This window comes from Anolis sagrei, chromosome 4 (assembly GCF_037176765.1).
Source record: "Anolis sagrei isolate rAnoSag1 chromosome 4, rAnoSag1.mat, whole genome shotgun sequence".
Lineage (NCBI taxonomy): Eukaryota > Metazoa > Chordata > Lepidosauria > Squamata > Dactyloidae > Anolis > Anolis sagrei.
Genome location: NC_090024.1, coordinates 129598817 through 129615872, shown reverse-complemented (window position 1 = coordinate 129615872; position 17056 = coordinate 129598817). Strand labels below are relative to the sequence as shown.

Here is a 17056-nt window from a genome sequence, read left to right as displayed (position 1 = left end):
ACCGTTCAAAAGTCTGGCCTTATATAGGGCTTTCTGGCTTTTGCACACGACACTAATACTGCGTCATCAAACTTTCTAGAATAATCTAGAATCTTCCATATTGTAAGTCGCAACATGCATTTTTTCAACCATACGTGATCACGTGATTGCTTATATCATAATATACATTTTTAAATGTCATTTTCGTTTTCAGCACCCCAAAATCATAAAAGAACAACTATTTTCAGGCCCGCAACTTTTTCTCTGTTGAACAGTGTAATTAAAACGAAGAACAATTTAAAAAATATAAATTTATTAGTATTTCAATGGGAAGTGTGGGCCCGCTTTTGGCTGATGAGATAGGATTGTTGTTGTTGTTGTGTGCTTTCAAGTCGTTACAGACTTAGGCTGACCCTAAGCGAGGGCCGGGTAAATGACTTTGGAGGGCCGCATTCGGCCCCTGGGCCTTAGTTTGAGGACCCCTGCTTTAGACCATGGCCATATAGCCCAAAAAAACCTACAACAACCCTAATATAAACTTATTAGTATTTCAATGGGAAGTGTGGGCCTGCTTTTGGCTGATGAGATAGGATTGTTGTTGTTGTGTGCTTTCAAGTCATTTCGGACTTATGTTGACCCTGAGCGAAGGCCGGGTAAATGACCTTGGAGGGCCGTATCCGGCCCTCAGGCCTTAGTTTAAGGACCCCTGTTTTAGACTCTCCATTGCTGTATGCCTCCTATTAACTATATAATCTACATAGCCAATTGTGATTGACAAAGGCATTGTTTATTAAAGTATGTTTTCGGTTGACCCTGAAACATTAGCTCATTCTCAGCCAATCCAAAAACCTCTTCTAACCTTGCTGAAACTCCTTCTTCTCTTGCCTGCTCAGCTGCTGTGATCCCTTCTTTCTAAGGAAATACACAAATGGCCGTTCAATTGTGGGCTTCAAATGGAGAAAAGTTTTTTTTTTCACCCAGTGGTTCAAATAAAGTTTTCTTATGCACAATACTGGAATATACTGGAACATACTGGAAGTAGGGAGAAAATTGTGTTTTTATTTCTGCAAGAACCTTCTCCCTAAGACTTAAGACATACTGGATCTGATTTCATCACAACCAGCATCCTGTTTCAAGCAGAGCCTATCCTATTTCAACAGTACACTGCATTTTACTTTAGGTTTAGGTTTTCCAAAGTTCATATTTGCTACGTCTCCTAGCTTTAGCTACATTCGTTTCTGAAAGGTTGATTTATGCCTTTTTTAACCGATGGAAGGAGTGAGGAAGGTGTTATCATTTAGTTTTTATATCTTCAGATGCCAAAAAAACTTTGGTTTGGTCCAAAACAAACACATTCTCGGTGTCTGCCTTACTAGGGTTAATGTCTTGACCCAAACCTCTTATTCCCTTCACAGAAATTGATGGCCCAACTAATCTGGAAACCAAAAAAGTTACAGAAGACACAGCGACCATTTCCTGGATTGGGGCCCAGGCTCCCATAGACAGATACATCGTGAGCTACACCTCAGCCGATGGTGACACAAAAGAAATATCTGTAGGCAAGGATAAGAGGACCACTGCCCTGATGGGACTCAAGCCAGGCATGGAGTATACCATCTACATCTGGGCTGTGAAGGGAACCCAGCAGAGCAGGAAGGCAAGCACGGAAACTGAAACAGGTAACCCATAAATGTGACATTGTGATATCTTGCACTATTTCTCTTTCCTAGAATATTTTCTATCACCCCACTCCCACTCATTTGTTATGTAGCCTTTTTCAGACACATTAGTATTATAATATAAATACAAGTAGAATCACAGAGCCAGAACAGAGCACAAGGTCCATGCAGTCCTTATCATGGTGTTTTCCTCGCAATTTATATATATACTAGCTGTACCTGCCACGCGTTGCTGTGGCCAACCTTCCCTCCCTCTTTCTCTCCTTTTTTCCTATCTTTCCTTCCCTCCCTCTTTCATTCCTTCCCTCTTTTTCTTTCTTTTTCTTTCCCTTCTTCTTTCTTCCTTCTCTACATGTTTCTTTTCTCACTTCTTTTGCTCTTTGGTTCCACCCTTCCTTGTCTCTTTCCTTCCTTCCCTCCCTCTTTCTCTCTTTCGTTCCTTCTCTCCTTCCTCCCCTCTTTCACTTTTTTATTTCATTCTCTCCCTCCTCTCCTTCCTTCCTTCCTTCCTTCTCTACTCTTCTTTCTTTCCTTCTTTATCTCCTTCCCTCCTTCTTTCCCTCCTTTTCTCCTTCCTTCCTTCTCTACTCTTTTCTTTCCTTCTTTCTCTCCTTCCCTCTTTCTCTCCCTCCTTCTCTCCCTCCTTCTCTCCTTCCTTCCTTCTCTACCCTTCTTTTTTTCCTTCCTTCTCTCCTTCTCTCCTTCTTTCCCTTCTTCTCTCACACTTTCAGGGCGGGGGAGGGTGGGGGCGGGGTGGGGTGTGGGTGTGGGGGCGTGGTGTGAATGTGGGGGGCATAGCCGGGGGAAGAAGAAGGAGGGGGAGGAGGTAAGGATGGGGTATGGGCGTTTAGGGGCGGGGCGTGAACATGGGGGGCGTGGGCGGGGAAGAAGAAGGAGGGTGCGTTGGAAAGAGGGCGTATGGGAGGGTAGGGGCTGGGCGACGGAGGATGGGGGCATGGCTTGCGCGGAGGGTGCGTTGGCCGGCCGGCCATGTGCACGCACCGGGGACTTGCATCGGGGTGCCTTTGCGCATGCTCAGTTGTTTTGTCTAATTGTGAGTGTGTTTTAATGTTGTTTAGAATTTTGAATCAATTTGTGCATACCTTGTGGGTTGAGGTATGTGCATGGTAAATTTGGTAAGTTTTCGTCGGGGTTTTTTCGCGTTTTGCTGTCCCGTTGAACGCCCTTTCTCTTTTTATATATATAGATGGTATGTGTATCTGTGATCTTTTTACTGACCGCTGTTTGGTTTGACAAATTTTCTGAGAAGATAATTTAGTTACATTGTCAGTTGTCAATTCTGTCTTCCCAGATTCCTCCCTTTAAATCCCTCAAATCCCTCAATAATCAAACATAATATTTGACCATTGAGATATGGATCCTCGCTACCTTGTCTGCCATGGTAGCGCAATTTTTTTGTCAACAAAGACCTGCAATTAATATAACAAGATCAAATACAGTACAAACAAACCAGCAAACCTTGAAGTTGCAAGGAAAATATATATTCAATAGTGAAAGAAATCAATACTAACACTTCCATTTTGTTTTATAGAAATAGATGGCCCCATAAACCTGAAAACAGATCAAACAACAGAGAACACAGCAACTGTCTCTTGGAACAAGGCTTTGGCTCCCATAGACCGGTACATACTGAGTTATATCTCTGCTGACGGAGAAAGTAGAGAGATAGCTGTTGGGAATGATAAGAGCAGCACCACTTTGACTGGGCTAAAGCCGGGCATGGAGTATATTATTTCTATCTGGGCTGTAAAGGGAATCCAGCAGAGCAAAAGGACCATCACAAAAACTGTGACAGGTAATGAGATGTCTGGGTTGTTCCATTTTCTTTAAAATTTCCAGGATTCCATAGAAAGGATAACTTTTCTGGCATTGCACCGCTGTCCTAGTTGATGTAGTTCCTGTATCTTATTCTTGGTCTTTTGTCATCTCTGCCCAAAACACTTTTTTGTTTGCTGCTTTTACTGCTACCACTAGTATAATCAGAATTATTTTAAAAAGGGTTGTTGTGAGTTTTTCGGACGGTATGACCATGTTCCAGTAACATTCTCTCCTGATGTTTTACCTGCATCTGTGGCTGGCATCTTCAGTGGTTCCACCTACCTGCGCGACCATATCTCCATCTACGAACCCATGCAATCTCTTCGATCTTCCTGAGAGGCTCTTCTCTCGCTCCCGTCCGCATCTCAAGTGCGACTTGCGGGGACGAGGGAGAGGGCCTTCTCTGTGGTGGCCCCCCGGCTCTGGAACTCACTCCCCAGAGATATTAGGCAAGCCCCCATGCTAGCAATCTTCAGGAGGAACCTGAAAACCTGGCTATTTCAATGTGCCTTCAGTGATTGAATGTAAGAAACTCCCTGACCAAACTTTGCACTAAACATCCTTAGAAGCACTTTATTTATAGTTCATGCAATTGAATCCTCCCTCATTCTCGGATCCTCATCGATGATCTGCACCGTCCTATCTCCCAGAGTTTTTAAAATTTTAGCCTTGAAGATGGCCCTGCCCAGTGAAATCCTCTGTTTTTAATTGCATGTTTTTATATTGTCTGCTGTTGTCTATTATATTTCTTTGGATTTTATGTATTTTATTTTCTGGTTATTGTTATGTTTTTATATTATGATGTATGTACTGCATTGATGGGCTTGGCCTCATGTAAGCTGCACCGAGTCCCCTTGGGGGAGATGGAGCGGGGTATAAATAAAGTATTATTATTATTGTTGAAGGCTTTCATGGCTGGAATCACTGGGTTGTTGTAGGTTTATATCGAGCTATATGGCCATGTTCTAGAGGCATTTCTCCTGACATTTCACCTGCATCTATGGCAAGCTCACTACCTCTGAGGATGCTTGCCATAGATGCAGGTGAAATGTCAGGAGAAATGCCTCTAGAACATGGCCATATAGCCCGAAAAACCCTACAACTCATTATTGTTGTTGTTGTTGTTATTATTATTATTATTATTATTATTATTATTATTGAAACAGGGGAATTCCAGACAGCAAACAATCAAGTGCCAGTTAACACCTTCCAGATGATGCCTCCAGGCACAACAGCGAGGCTACCTCTATGCAGATACCCTCACTGATTGACTTGGCAGCTTCATGGCTACTCAAGTTCAAGTTCACTTTATTATGGTCAATGACCAGCTCATGAGAAGAGGGACACAGTCCTGCACAAACACATCAATTCTAAGGGTCGAGAGATTTAAGACTTCAAAACTTTAAAACTTTAAAATAAGTTTATCAAGATAATTATCTAAGAATCTAAGCCAAAGGCCATATACAGGAATATATCCAAAACCAACATACTTGATGGAATTAAAAGGAAGGGAGTCTGAAGAGAGGAGATTTGGGTGCTCATGTGGCACAGGGAAGGGAAGTCCAGCCAGACAGAGGAGGGAACAACATCCATACTATAATTAAAACACTATAATTAAAAGACTATAACCCCAATTTTCTGCTAGTATGAAATCTTGACTTGTACTAGCTGGTGCTATCAACTGCCGGATTTTAATCGATGTAGTGCAGAACTTGGCGACATTTTAAGTTATAGCCGAGTATCTGAAAGCAGCAAGGGGAAAATTGTCCAGAGTGCCCTGGGTGATGCCTACTCAATGTTGTTCAAGCTTGCTTTAAACAGACATTCCACAGATATATATATATACCCCACTTGTTTCACTGCCAATAGAACCTCTGAAGATGCTGGCCACAGATGCAGGCAAAACGTCAGGGGAGAATGCTACTGGACTATGACAATTCAGCCCCCAAAAGTTACAGCAATCCAGTGATTCCAGCCATGAAAGCCTTCAACATCACATTGTTCATACAGATATGCATATATTTGGATGACATGAGCACTCGCTGGAGAACTTCTTAGTGAAATGAACATATTAATTAAGGGGAATAAAGTGACATTTTGATTTTTCTCCTCTGCACCAATAATGTCACTGCTGAAGCTGATCACATTCCTTCTGTCTAATTTGACTTGTGTACAGCATTTGTTATCCTGTAGCTCCCTCTGCTGTCCATTCACTGAACAGGCTTCCAGACATTAATTCCCAGCTGCTGGAATCATTATTATTATGTTTCTTTTTCATGTATTGTCGAAGGCTTTCATGGCTGGAATCACTAGGTTCTTGTGGGTTTTTTCGGGCTATAGGGTCATGTTCTAGAGGCATTTCTCCTGACGTTTCGCCTGCATCTATGGCAAGCATCCTCAGAGGTAGTGAGGTCTGTTGGAAATAGGATAATAGATTTATATATCTGTGGAATGGCTGGGGTGGGGCAAAGAGCTCTTCTCTGCTGGAGCTAGGTGTGAAGGTTTCAACTGACCACCTTCATTAGCATTTGAAGGCCTGGCTGAGCCTGGGAAAATCTTTTGTTGAGAGGTGTTAAGATGTGGCTGGTTGTTTCCTCTCTGCTGTTTTGCTGTTGTCATTTTAGAGTTTTTTAAATACTGGTAGCCATATTTTGTTCATTTTCATGTTTTCCTCTCTCACAATGCAAGGGAGCACTGGGTGGTGGAGAGAATCAAAGCCTCTGACACTGTGGCCAACATTTATTTACAAACATGGGAAAGAAAACTCTCAATATGCACACTGCTAGTGCAAACACAGTCCATCATTTAAGTATTACATGGAGCCCCCGGTGGCGCAGTGGATTAAACCGCTGAGCTGCTAAACTTCTTGACTGAAATGTCACAGGTTCGAATCCTGGGAGCGGTGTGAGCTTCCGCTATCAGTCCCAACTTCTGCCAACCTAGCAGTTCGAAAACATGCAAATGTGAGTAGATCAATAGGTACCACTCCGGCGGGAAGGTAACGGCACTCCATGCAGTCATGCCGGCCACATGACCTTGGAGGTGTCTACAAACAACGCTGGCTCTTTGGCTTAGAAATGGAGATGAGGACCAACCCCCAGAGTTGGACACGACTAGACTTAATGTCAGGAGAAAACTTCTACTTCTGCTTCTGCTTCTGCTTCTGCTTCTGCCTCTGCCTCTGCCTCTGCCTCTGCCTCTGCCTCTGCCTCTGCCTCTGCCTCTGCCTCTGCCTCTGCCTCTGCCTCTACCCCTACCCCTACCCCTACCCCTACCCCTACCCCTACCCCTACCCCTACCCCTACCCCTACCCCTACCCCTACCCCTACCCCTACCATTGGCTCATGCTTTTTTGTTTGGTCTAGAAATTGATCCTCCCAGGAATCTCCGGGTATCGGAAGTGACGCAGTCCAGTGGAACCGTCACATGGACACCACCCGATGCACAGATCAGTGGTTATCTCCTCACTTATCAGGAACCAGATGGCACCAGCAGGGTAAGTTCGTGAATCACTAAATTCCTGTAATAGAAATGAGCTAAACTAGCAGTTAGCAACATGCGATTTTCAGTGGGCAGATTTCACAGGGAAATTGCAGACCTTGCACATCAACACAACTTGATGTGCCACCAAGGGAGCCAGTCCAAGCTCTCTGGCAAGAGTACACCTGTGAAATATGCACCATTCAAACCTATTCTGGGCACCACAATTGAAGAGAGATATTGACAAGCTGGAATGTGTCCAGAGGAGGGCGGCTAAAATGATCAAGGGTCTGGAGAGCGAGCCCTATGAGGAGCGGCTTAAAGAGCTGGGCATGTTTAGCCTGAAGAAGAGAAGGCTGAGAGGAGACATGATAGCCACGTATAAATATGTGAGTGGAAGTCATAGGGAGAGAGAGCAAGCTTGTTTTCTGCTGCCCTGGAGACTAGGATGCGGAACAATGGCTTCAAACTACAAGAAAGGAGATTCCATTTGAACATTAGGAAGAACTTCCTGACTGTGAGAGCCGTTCAGCAGTGGAACTCTCTGCCCCGGAGTGTGGTGGAGAGTCCTTCTTTGGAAGCTTTTAAAGAGATGATGGATGTCCATCTGTCAGGGGTGATTTGAATGCAATATTCCTGCTTCTTGGCAGGGGGTTGGACTGGATGGCCCATGAGGTCTCTTCCAACTCAATGATTCTATTATTCTATTTCGGCATTTGTAATTTACAAAGGTATATTATATACCCCTCCAAAAGTTATACTCCCAAAATATATAAAAAGTTCTACTTAAAAGAAAGTGGAACGTATTTTGTACTTGTAACTTTTGTTTTTCAACTCTTAAGTAACGACCACTCAAAAATAAATAAATAAAGTGACTAACCTTTCAGGCTTTTCTTCAAGCCCTTTTTTGGCATTGATTTTCTATGGTAAGGATAGAAAACCAATGTCAAGGTTTTTGAGATTCTTTCTGAAATTATGAATTTTGCCCATCCTATGAACTGTTGGGAGGCAGAGCACAGTTTTTGTTGTAAAGTTGCATATTTGCAAAATGCGCAACATGTAAACTGGAAGCCATACACAAATGTACTTCAATGGGAAACTGCACTTTGAAAACATACACAAAAGCATATTTTCTTAAATATGTGCATGGAAAATGTATGCAAAATTCCATCAGGTAAGAAAAAACAAGTATCACAACCTGATTGATAAGAACAACGAATGAAATGGAAATACAGGTAGATTTTAGGCTCTTTTTACACAGCTATATAAAACTCAGATTATCAGTTTTGAACTGGATATATTGTCATATATCCAGTTCAAAGCTGATAATCTGAGTTTTATATGCAGGGTAAAAATAGCCTAAGACGTACCTCTATTTCCATTTCATTTGTTGTGTAGACTCATATAATCCAGTTAATAATCTAGAGTTATTAACTGGATTATATGTATACACTGTCTACACTGCATAGACCATGTAGACTCATACAATCTAGTTGAAAGCAGATAATGTAATTGTTGTTTTGGGCTTGGCCTCATGTAAGCCGCACCGAGTCCCCATTGGGGAGATGGAGCGGGGTACAAATAAAGATTATTATTATTATTATTATTATTATTATTATTAATGTGGATTATCTGCTTTGACAGGATGAGCTGGAGCAAAACTTTCTGTGGTGTGCAATGTTTAGCCTCCTTGTTCTCTTTTTGTGGCAGGAAATACATCTAGGTCCTAATGAACGAACGTTTGTGCTAGAAAACCTTAGTCGGGGGACTAAGTACACCATATATATTACAGCCTTTAGGGGTGATCGCAGGAGCCGAAAAGCAACTACCACCTTTACTACAGGTAAGCCTGGGTTACTGCAGTAACATTTCCTATATTTTAAAGTAGAACTTGGAAATGATCAGCTTAAAGTAATGTCTTCTTCAGAGTATAACTTTGTCAGTGGGGAAGAGGAGGGCAAGTTTGTGACGAGGTCGCATTTAAAAAGCAATGAGTTACCTTAAACTATGTAACAAAATTTGGAAAAAAATCTGTTCCTGGTTTGAAAGTGTTATTTCCTGTTTAATTGTACAGTACTTACTTCGAAAGTAGTTGTTTTACTCCAGAAACTTTGTTTTTGTGGCTGCCACAAACTATGTTGAATTAGTTAAGACTCGATAGAATATTTATTTATTTATTTACTGTATTTATATTCCATCCTTCTCATCCCGCAAGGGGCTCAGGGTGGATTACAATGTACATATACATGGCAAACATTCAATGCCATAGACATATATATATATACAATCACACAGAGGCTATTTAACATTCCAGCTTTTTGATGAGGGTATTCTGGCCACCGGGGGAGCTGTCGCTTCACCGTCCATTTGTGACACTGATGAAGTACTTCCTCATTCTTTGCATACTTGCTGGAGAGTTTTATGGCGTTATAAATTAGTTAAATTTATTTATCGTGTCAGTGCAACCAGTCGATTATATTACATTTCTAACAGAACAAAGCAAAAAAACCAAACAGACAAAATACAAAATTTGTGAGTTTGGTAGTTGATTAAATGTCCTTTGACCAGTATCTGACCACTTGGAGTGCTTCTGGTGTTGCTGCAAGAAGGTCCTCCATTGTGCATGTGGCGGGGCTCAGGTTGCATTGCAGGAGGTGGTCAGTGGTTTGCTCTTCTCCACACTCGCATGTCGTGGATTCCACTTTGTAGCCCCATTTCTTAAGGTTGGCTCTGCATCTCGTGGTGCCAGAGCGCAGTCTGTTCAGTGCCTTTCAAGTCAACCAGTCCTCTGTGTGCCCAGGGGGGAGTCTCTCATTTGGTATTAGCCATTGGTTGAGGTTCTGGGTTTGAGCCTGCCACTTTTGGACTCTCGCTTGCTGCGGTGTTCCGGCGAGTGACTCTGTAGATTTTAGAAAACTATTTCTAGATTTAAGTCGTTGATGTGCTGGCTGATACCCAAACAGGGGATGAGCTGGAGATGTCTCTGCCTTGGTCCTTTCACTATTGGCTGCTACTTCCCGGCGGATGTCAGGTAGTGCAATACCGACTAAGCAGTGTAATTTCTCCAGTGGTGTAGGGCGCAGGCAGCCTGTGATAATGTGGCACGTCTCATTAAGAGCCATATCCACTGTTTTAGTGTGGTGAGATGTGTGCCACACTGGGCATGCATACTCAGCAGCAGAGTAGCACAGTGCAAGGGCAGATGTCTTCACTGTATCTGGTTGTGATCCCCTGGTTGTGCCAGTCAGCTTTCGTATGATATTGTTTCTAGCACCCACTTTTTGCTTGATGTTCAGGCAGTGCTTCTTGTAGGTAAGAGCACGGTCCAGAGTGACTCTCAGGTATTTGGGTGTGCTGCAATGCTCCAGTGGGATTCCTTAGTTATATTAGCCTCTATCTATTATCTAATTATATTAGATAATTAGTTAAATTAGCCTCCCCGCATACGTGGTATCTAAACTTCCTACTTGTCTTTCAGGCTACAAAGGTCGACAGCAAGGTACACAAATTGGTCAGAAGCTCACTCCGACCTGGGCTGGCTTCAAACTCATGACCTTCGATCAGTAGTGATCTTAATGCAACTGACTCCCAGCCAGCTGCGCCACATTTTGCTATAGAAAAACTGTGGCAAAATGTGCTGCAGAATGTCCTGCCAAAAAAAAAAAAATGTTTTTGCAGCTTAATAATCTTTTCCCATATTTTTATGATAGAACCAATTAGGAAATGACATGTATAACCCAGGAACATACATCGTGTTACATAGTGTTGTTACTAAGCATTTCTAGTTACATTAAAAAGATATTTGAATCATTTTGACAAGAATTTGTCATTTTCACGACATTTTCTTACTCATTTTACTTTTCTCCTTCAAACAATAAAAAAAAGAAACAGAAAGTAGTGGAAAATTAGATCAACAACATGAGTGAATTGTTTTTTTAATGTTACACTAATTACAGTAAAGGCAATAATAGGCTATTTTTCAAATACTGCTAACACTAACAGTAACAAATTACCTGACTGAAATTCTGATTTTTCCTCATCACTGGCTTTGGTGACAAAGGAGATGATGGGAGTTGTAGTCTGTGTGGCCACGGTTCTCCAAGGTAGACCAATAAAGATCTTGCTCCTAGTGAGCTTATACGAGAGTTGTTTTATTATCCAGGAAGGAGGAGCCCCTGGTGATGTAATGGGTTAAACGTTTGCGTTGGTATGAGTGCTGACCAATAGGTTAGCAGTTTGAATCCGGGGACAGAGGGTTGAGCTCCCTCTGTTAGCTCCAGCTCCCCATGCGGGAATATGACAGACACCTCCCACAAGGATAGTAAAAAAAAAAACACACACACACACACACACATTATTACTATCACTATGCCAACCTAAAAGTCCAAGCCAAGTTCACACCAACCACAAATAATAATAATAATAATAATAATAATAATACCTACTACTATTATTACTATCACTATTTCCACCATGGAGCCACTGGCAGCGCAATGGGTTAAACCCTTGTGCCAGTAGAACTGCTGACCTGAAGGTTGCTGGTTCGAATCCAGGGAGAGTGTGGATGAGCTACCTCTTGTCAGCTCCAGCTCCCCATGAGGGAAGCCTCCCACAAGGATGATAAAACATCAAAACATCCGGGCATCCCCTGGGCAATGTCCTTGAAGATGGCCAATTCTCTCACACCCAAAGCGACTTGCAGTTTCTCAAGTCACTCTTGACCCACCCACACACAAAATAAAATCCACAAAGGAAGGAAGGAAGGAGCTGCATAAAATTGATCCTCAGAAAGAAAGAAAGTTAGGAAGGAAAAGGCAAGGAAAGTAAGAGTGATTGAGCAAAAGCAGCCACACATAATAATAATAATAATAATAATAATAATAATAATAATAATAATAACTTTATTTTTATACCCTGCCAACCATCTCCCCTAGGGGACTCGGGGCGGCTTACAAGGGACAAGCCCAAAATTACAATTAAAACACACATGTAAAACACTTTAACCAATTAAAACATCAGATAAAACAAATATATAAGTCTTGTATCTACTCAGAAGTAAGTCTTATTGGATTTGGTAAGATTTTCTCCTCTATTGTTAAGCTTTGCTCATGGTACTGCATTTGCCTTGTTATCATTTTTTTTCTCCTTCGTTTTCCTTTGCACTTTGTGTCCTGTGTTGCTTTGCTCCAAACTCCTTTTTTAAAAAGTTGGGCTGCCCACATTCACTTTTGTATTTTTAAAATATCATTTAATCTGCTTTGTTGTTGCAGTCAGCTTGCTCTATCCCTATCCTGCGGATTGCAGCCAGGTCCAGCACAATGGGCATTCTACCAATGGCCTGTACACCATCTATCTGAATGGGGACATCAACAAGCCTTTCCAGGTGTTCTGCGACATGACCACGGATGGAGGTGGTTGGATCGTGAGTGCTGCTCTGGTCCTAAAAATGCTGCTCTTATGATTGCATTTAGAATTGTTTTATTTTTATTTTTCTCCAAAGCACTCCCACCACTGAATTTGCCCTTTATACGGTGTTGATACTGTAAGTAGGACTGACACAACAACCAACACACCAAAATTGCACTTCTTACCTTTGTGTAGCAAAGGTTAGGTGTGCCCTGGTATTTAGCAGTCACCAAAAGACATGAAATAGTTCAGGCAGGACCTGTGTATTGCATTTGTGGATGTGTATATTATATGTGTGTATATGTTTATTTTAAAAATAAAGGAGAACCAGTTTTATGGTGCCTTAGGCCCCTTCTACACTGCTATATAAAATCCTGATTATTTGATTTGAACTGGATTACATGGCAGTGTAGGAGTCCCCAGGGGCACAGCGGGTTAAACAGCTGAGGTGCTGAACTCGCTGACCAAAAGGTTGGTCTTTCGAATCAGGGGAGCAGAATGAGTTCTGCCAACCTAGGAGTTCGAAAACATGCAAATGTGAGTAGCTCAATAGGTACCACCTCTGCGGGAAGGTAACGGTGTTCCATACAGTCGTGCTGGCCACATGAGCTAGGAGGTATCTATGGACAATGCTGGCTCTTCGGCTTAGAAATGGAGATGAGCACCACCCCCCTGAGTCAAACACAACTAGACTTAATGTCAGGGGAAACCTTTACCTTTTATATGGCAGTGTAGACTCCAGTTCAAAGCAGATAATGTGAATTATTTACTTTGATTATTTATTTATTTACGATATTTATAGCCCGCCTTTCTTAGCCTTATGGTGACTCAAGGCAGGTTACAGGTTGGCACAATACGATGCCATACATCCATAAAAGAAGCCATCAACATAACAATATCAAAACATATATAAAAACTATTGAAACATCTAATCATCGGTGTCATCTTGTCAAAAGCGTTTCCAGTAACATCATCTAGCCATTCCATGTTCATCAGTTCATAGTTCCATGTTATCTATTCCGCTGCATTCTCAAAAGCTTGCTCAAAGAGCCAAGTTTTTACCTTTTTTTGGAAAGTCTGGAGGGAAGGGGACGATCTAATATCCTTGGGGAGGGAGTTCCATAACTGGGGGGGCCACCACTGAGATTATATGGCAGTGTAGAAGGGGTCTAAGAGAAGAATCCAGATATCATTGCCCACAGATACCATCTTGGAGACTACAGATAAATAATCTGTAAAGTGTGGGAAAGGGGAAAATGTGAGTCCAGAACTGCAGCAAATGGACAAGTAAGGGCCCTTCCACACAACCATATAACCCAGAATATCAAGGCAGATAATCCACCATATCTGCTTTGAACTGGATTATCTGAATCCACACTGCCGTATAATCCAAGTCAGTGTGGGTTTTATACAGCTGTGTGGAAGGGACCTAGGTCAACTACAGAAATCAAAATAGGAAGAAAAGTTAATGCATGGGTGATGCTCCACAACACCTTCAGAGTCCTAGATGTTGAAAAAAATAAATAAAATGAGAACAGTTCTTGATTTTTTTCACTCTAAGTATTCCTACTCCATCCATAGTTCATGAGGCACCTAATGTTTGATTTTCATTTATAATCTTATTGAATGCTTAGAAATCAGTGTTCAACCAAACAGATAAGCCACTTGGCTTTTGCTTGCTTCTGCAGGTGTTTCAAAGGAGGAACACAGGCCAGCTGGATTTTTTTAAGCGCTGGAGGAATTACGTTGACGGCTTTGGAGACTCTACTGGAGAATTTTGGCTTGGTACTGTATCTGTGTTTTGTATGTAAATTGGGAAGAGTGAGGAAGTTGTGCATACATTCCCAATCTCTGATGTACTTTACACTTACACTTAGGCAATCCCTTGTTTTCTGAGTAGGATAGTCTTCCAAGAGCCTCCCACAGTGAGAGCATTGGTTTTCAGGTGGAAGGCAATCTTGATCGGGGTTGGCTTGATGCTCCTTCCTCCTGGCATGTTTCTCTCTTTCGCCTTCCATTTGTACATACCAACACACACAGAGAGATATATAAGCAATAGGCTTGGGCGGTTTCATTAGTTAATTTCGTATTTCGTTATTAATTCGTATTTAAATTAGCTTACGATCCAATATTGAGCCATGCAGGAATAGTGTGAGGAGTAAATTAGATTCGAAACAATTTTTTCAATTTATTTTGTAATTATTTTGTTATTATTTCGTAATTATTTCAAAATTATTTCGTAATTATTTCGTAATTATTTTCGCATGTCTGGTGCAAGTTTTATAGTTGTTGTTTGTTTTATCACACCAACAGTCAACAACAGAGGGAGAGGGAAGCTTCAGAAGTCCCCCCTGTCCCATTTGGAGGTTTTTTTAGCATATTGCGCAATCGCGTCCGCCATTAACGAATTGATTCGTAATTTTATGAAATTTTGTATATTTCGAAATTTTTAAAAGGAAAATTTTGGAATTATTTAAAAAAACGAAACGCAAGGGCCCCCTAAAACAAAACGAGTTTAGAACCAAATTTTTCCGTGGTTACCCAAGCCTAATAAGCAATCCAAATTATATACATAACAAATAACTAGTATAGGAGGCTTGTAGAAGGTTGCTATTCCAACATAGGCAGCCCATGAAAAAAGATGTAAACTAAAGTTATAACAAGTGCACTACAAGTCCCATCAGTCAGCAAGCTACTGTATGTGCCATCGACTGAACAGAAAGAAGGAATCTGACTTCTTCTAATCTACACAGAGCTTGTAATGATCATTTTTGGAATATGACTCCAAGAATCCACAAGTCACTGTGGCAATTGATCTTGTTGGCTGGATGATTCACAAAGTTGTTTTCTAAAAGTGTGTTTACTAGGGTCTGTTCATGTAGGAGATCCTAATGTGGACACATTCTCCCATTTCAGTGTCATAGGGTGCATCTACACTGTAGATTGAATACAGGTTGGCATCACTTTAACTGCCATAGCTCAGTGCTATGGAATTCTGACTGTTGTAGTTTGGTGAGGCACTAAAAACCTATCTGCGACCTAAAGAAGTTTAGCCCATTTTAATTTCGCCCCCTACCTACTGCCAAGTTGTGCAGGTCTGATCAAGATCATCAGCCAGGAGATGCTCTGCTGGTTTAAAACTCTACACTTTGATTGACCAGGAGCATAAGCTGTTTACAAGTCTACAGTAGCTCTTACTTTGTGTCTTTTAGGTCTTGAGAAGCTTCATGAACTCACCACTTCGTCCCCTGTTCCATATGAGTTGAGGGTGGATTTGCAAACGCACAATGACTCTGCGTATGCTGTCTATGACCTATTCCAGGTGGGCTCCAGCAGAGAGAGATACAGGCTGGCTGTGGGAAAGTACAGAGGCACAGCAGGTAAGGAAAGTCTTTTGCTTCCTCTAGCAATATTTTGCACTCCGATAAGGGAATCGGATAGGCCACTTTTTACTAGCTCTGGGTGGGACTTACTAATTTAGGGCCCCTTCCACACAGCTATATAAAATCCACATGTTCTGGGTTATATGGCTCTGTGAAAGTGCCCTAAGTCCTTGATGAGGACTGTAAACTTGTGCCAGGCTGTGATTGAGTCCCAACACAGATATTCTTTTATCTTTTCTTTCCCGCCCTCTTTCAATCCTTTCTTCTCTCCCTCTTTCCTTCCTTCCCCTCTCTATCTCTTGCCTGGGTACCGGCAGGAAGAGAGCCTTGTTGTAGCCATCAACCTTGCTGGGCCAGGTGTGGGGCAGGTGGGAGGCACTTTTCGAGGCAGGGCTCGCTCACCCAGCGCCACCCCTTCTTCTTTCTGGCTGCAGGGTGCCTTCCCTGTGTTTGGCAGGTGGGCATGCAGGCAGGGACACATGAAAGGCACCCTGTGGCTGCGGCAGAAAGAAGGGGCCAATGTGGGTGAGCAAGGCCCAGCTCGAAAAATGCCTCCTGTCCCCTCCGGGCCCAGCAAGGGTGAGGGCTGCAACACTCCCTTCCTGTCGGCACCCAGGCAAAGGAAGGTGAAGTCTGGTGAGCAACATCCACATGGAGCAGCCACCCGCTCACCTCTCCAGGGGAAAAAGAAGGAGGAGAGGTCCGTGTTTGATGGGCCCGACAAAGAGAGGAAAGAAGACTGTGAAGGAGCCCAATTATTTATTTTATTTTCCGAGCCCAATTTAAGGTGCAGGTGCTTACCTACAAAGCCCTGAACAGTTTGGGACCATCCTACCTGCGTGACCGCATCTCCGTGTACGAACCCATGCATTCACTTCGTTCATCTGGAGAGGCCCTGCTTGCGATCCCGCCTGTGTCGCAAGTGCGTTTGGTGGGGACACGAGACAGGGCCTTTTCTGTGGTGGCCCCCTGACTCTGGAACACCCTCCCCAAAAATCTTAGACAGGCCCCTACATTGGCAATCTTTAGAAAGAACTTGAAGACCTGGCTGTTCCGATGTGCCATCCCAGAATAGGAAATCTCCAATACCAAGTCCCATATGCACTTTATTAGAACTAAGATTGCCACACACTGCACACTGCACTTACCCTATAATCCTTATATACCACCTGTCACATCAGCACTTTTAATTTCTGTACCCATTACTCTTGCCCGGCCAGTTTTTATTGTGTTTTGGTGTATTGTTTATTGTTTTGTTGTTTAATATTGCTTTAATTGTTTTTAATTTGC

General features: G+C 42.4%; 1 protein-coding gene across 1 annotated transcript in view; it reads left to right on the top strand.

Moving 5' to 3' along the window:
• TNN (tenascin N) overlaps positions 1-17056 on the top strand; it is a 44313-nt gene that overhangs the window by 21347 nt on the left and 5910 nt on the right. Inside the window, exons 6-12 of the mRNA XM_067467048.1 lie at positions 1395-1658; positions 3211-3474; positions 6863-6993; positions 8688-8820; positions 12248-12399; positions 14072-14168; positions 15596-15763. Of these exons, the coding sequence (XP_067323149.1) occupies positions 1395-1658; positions 3211-3474; positions 6863-6993; positions 8688-8820; positions 12248-12399; positions 14072-14168; positions 15596-15763 (1209 nt within the window). The remainder of the gene's footprint in view (positions 1-1394; positions 1659-3210; positions 3475-6862; positions 6994-8687; positions 8821-12247; positions 12400-14071; positions 14169-15595; positions 15764-17056) is intronic.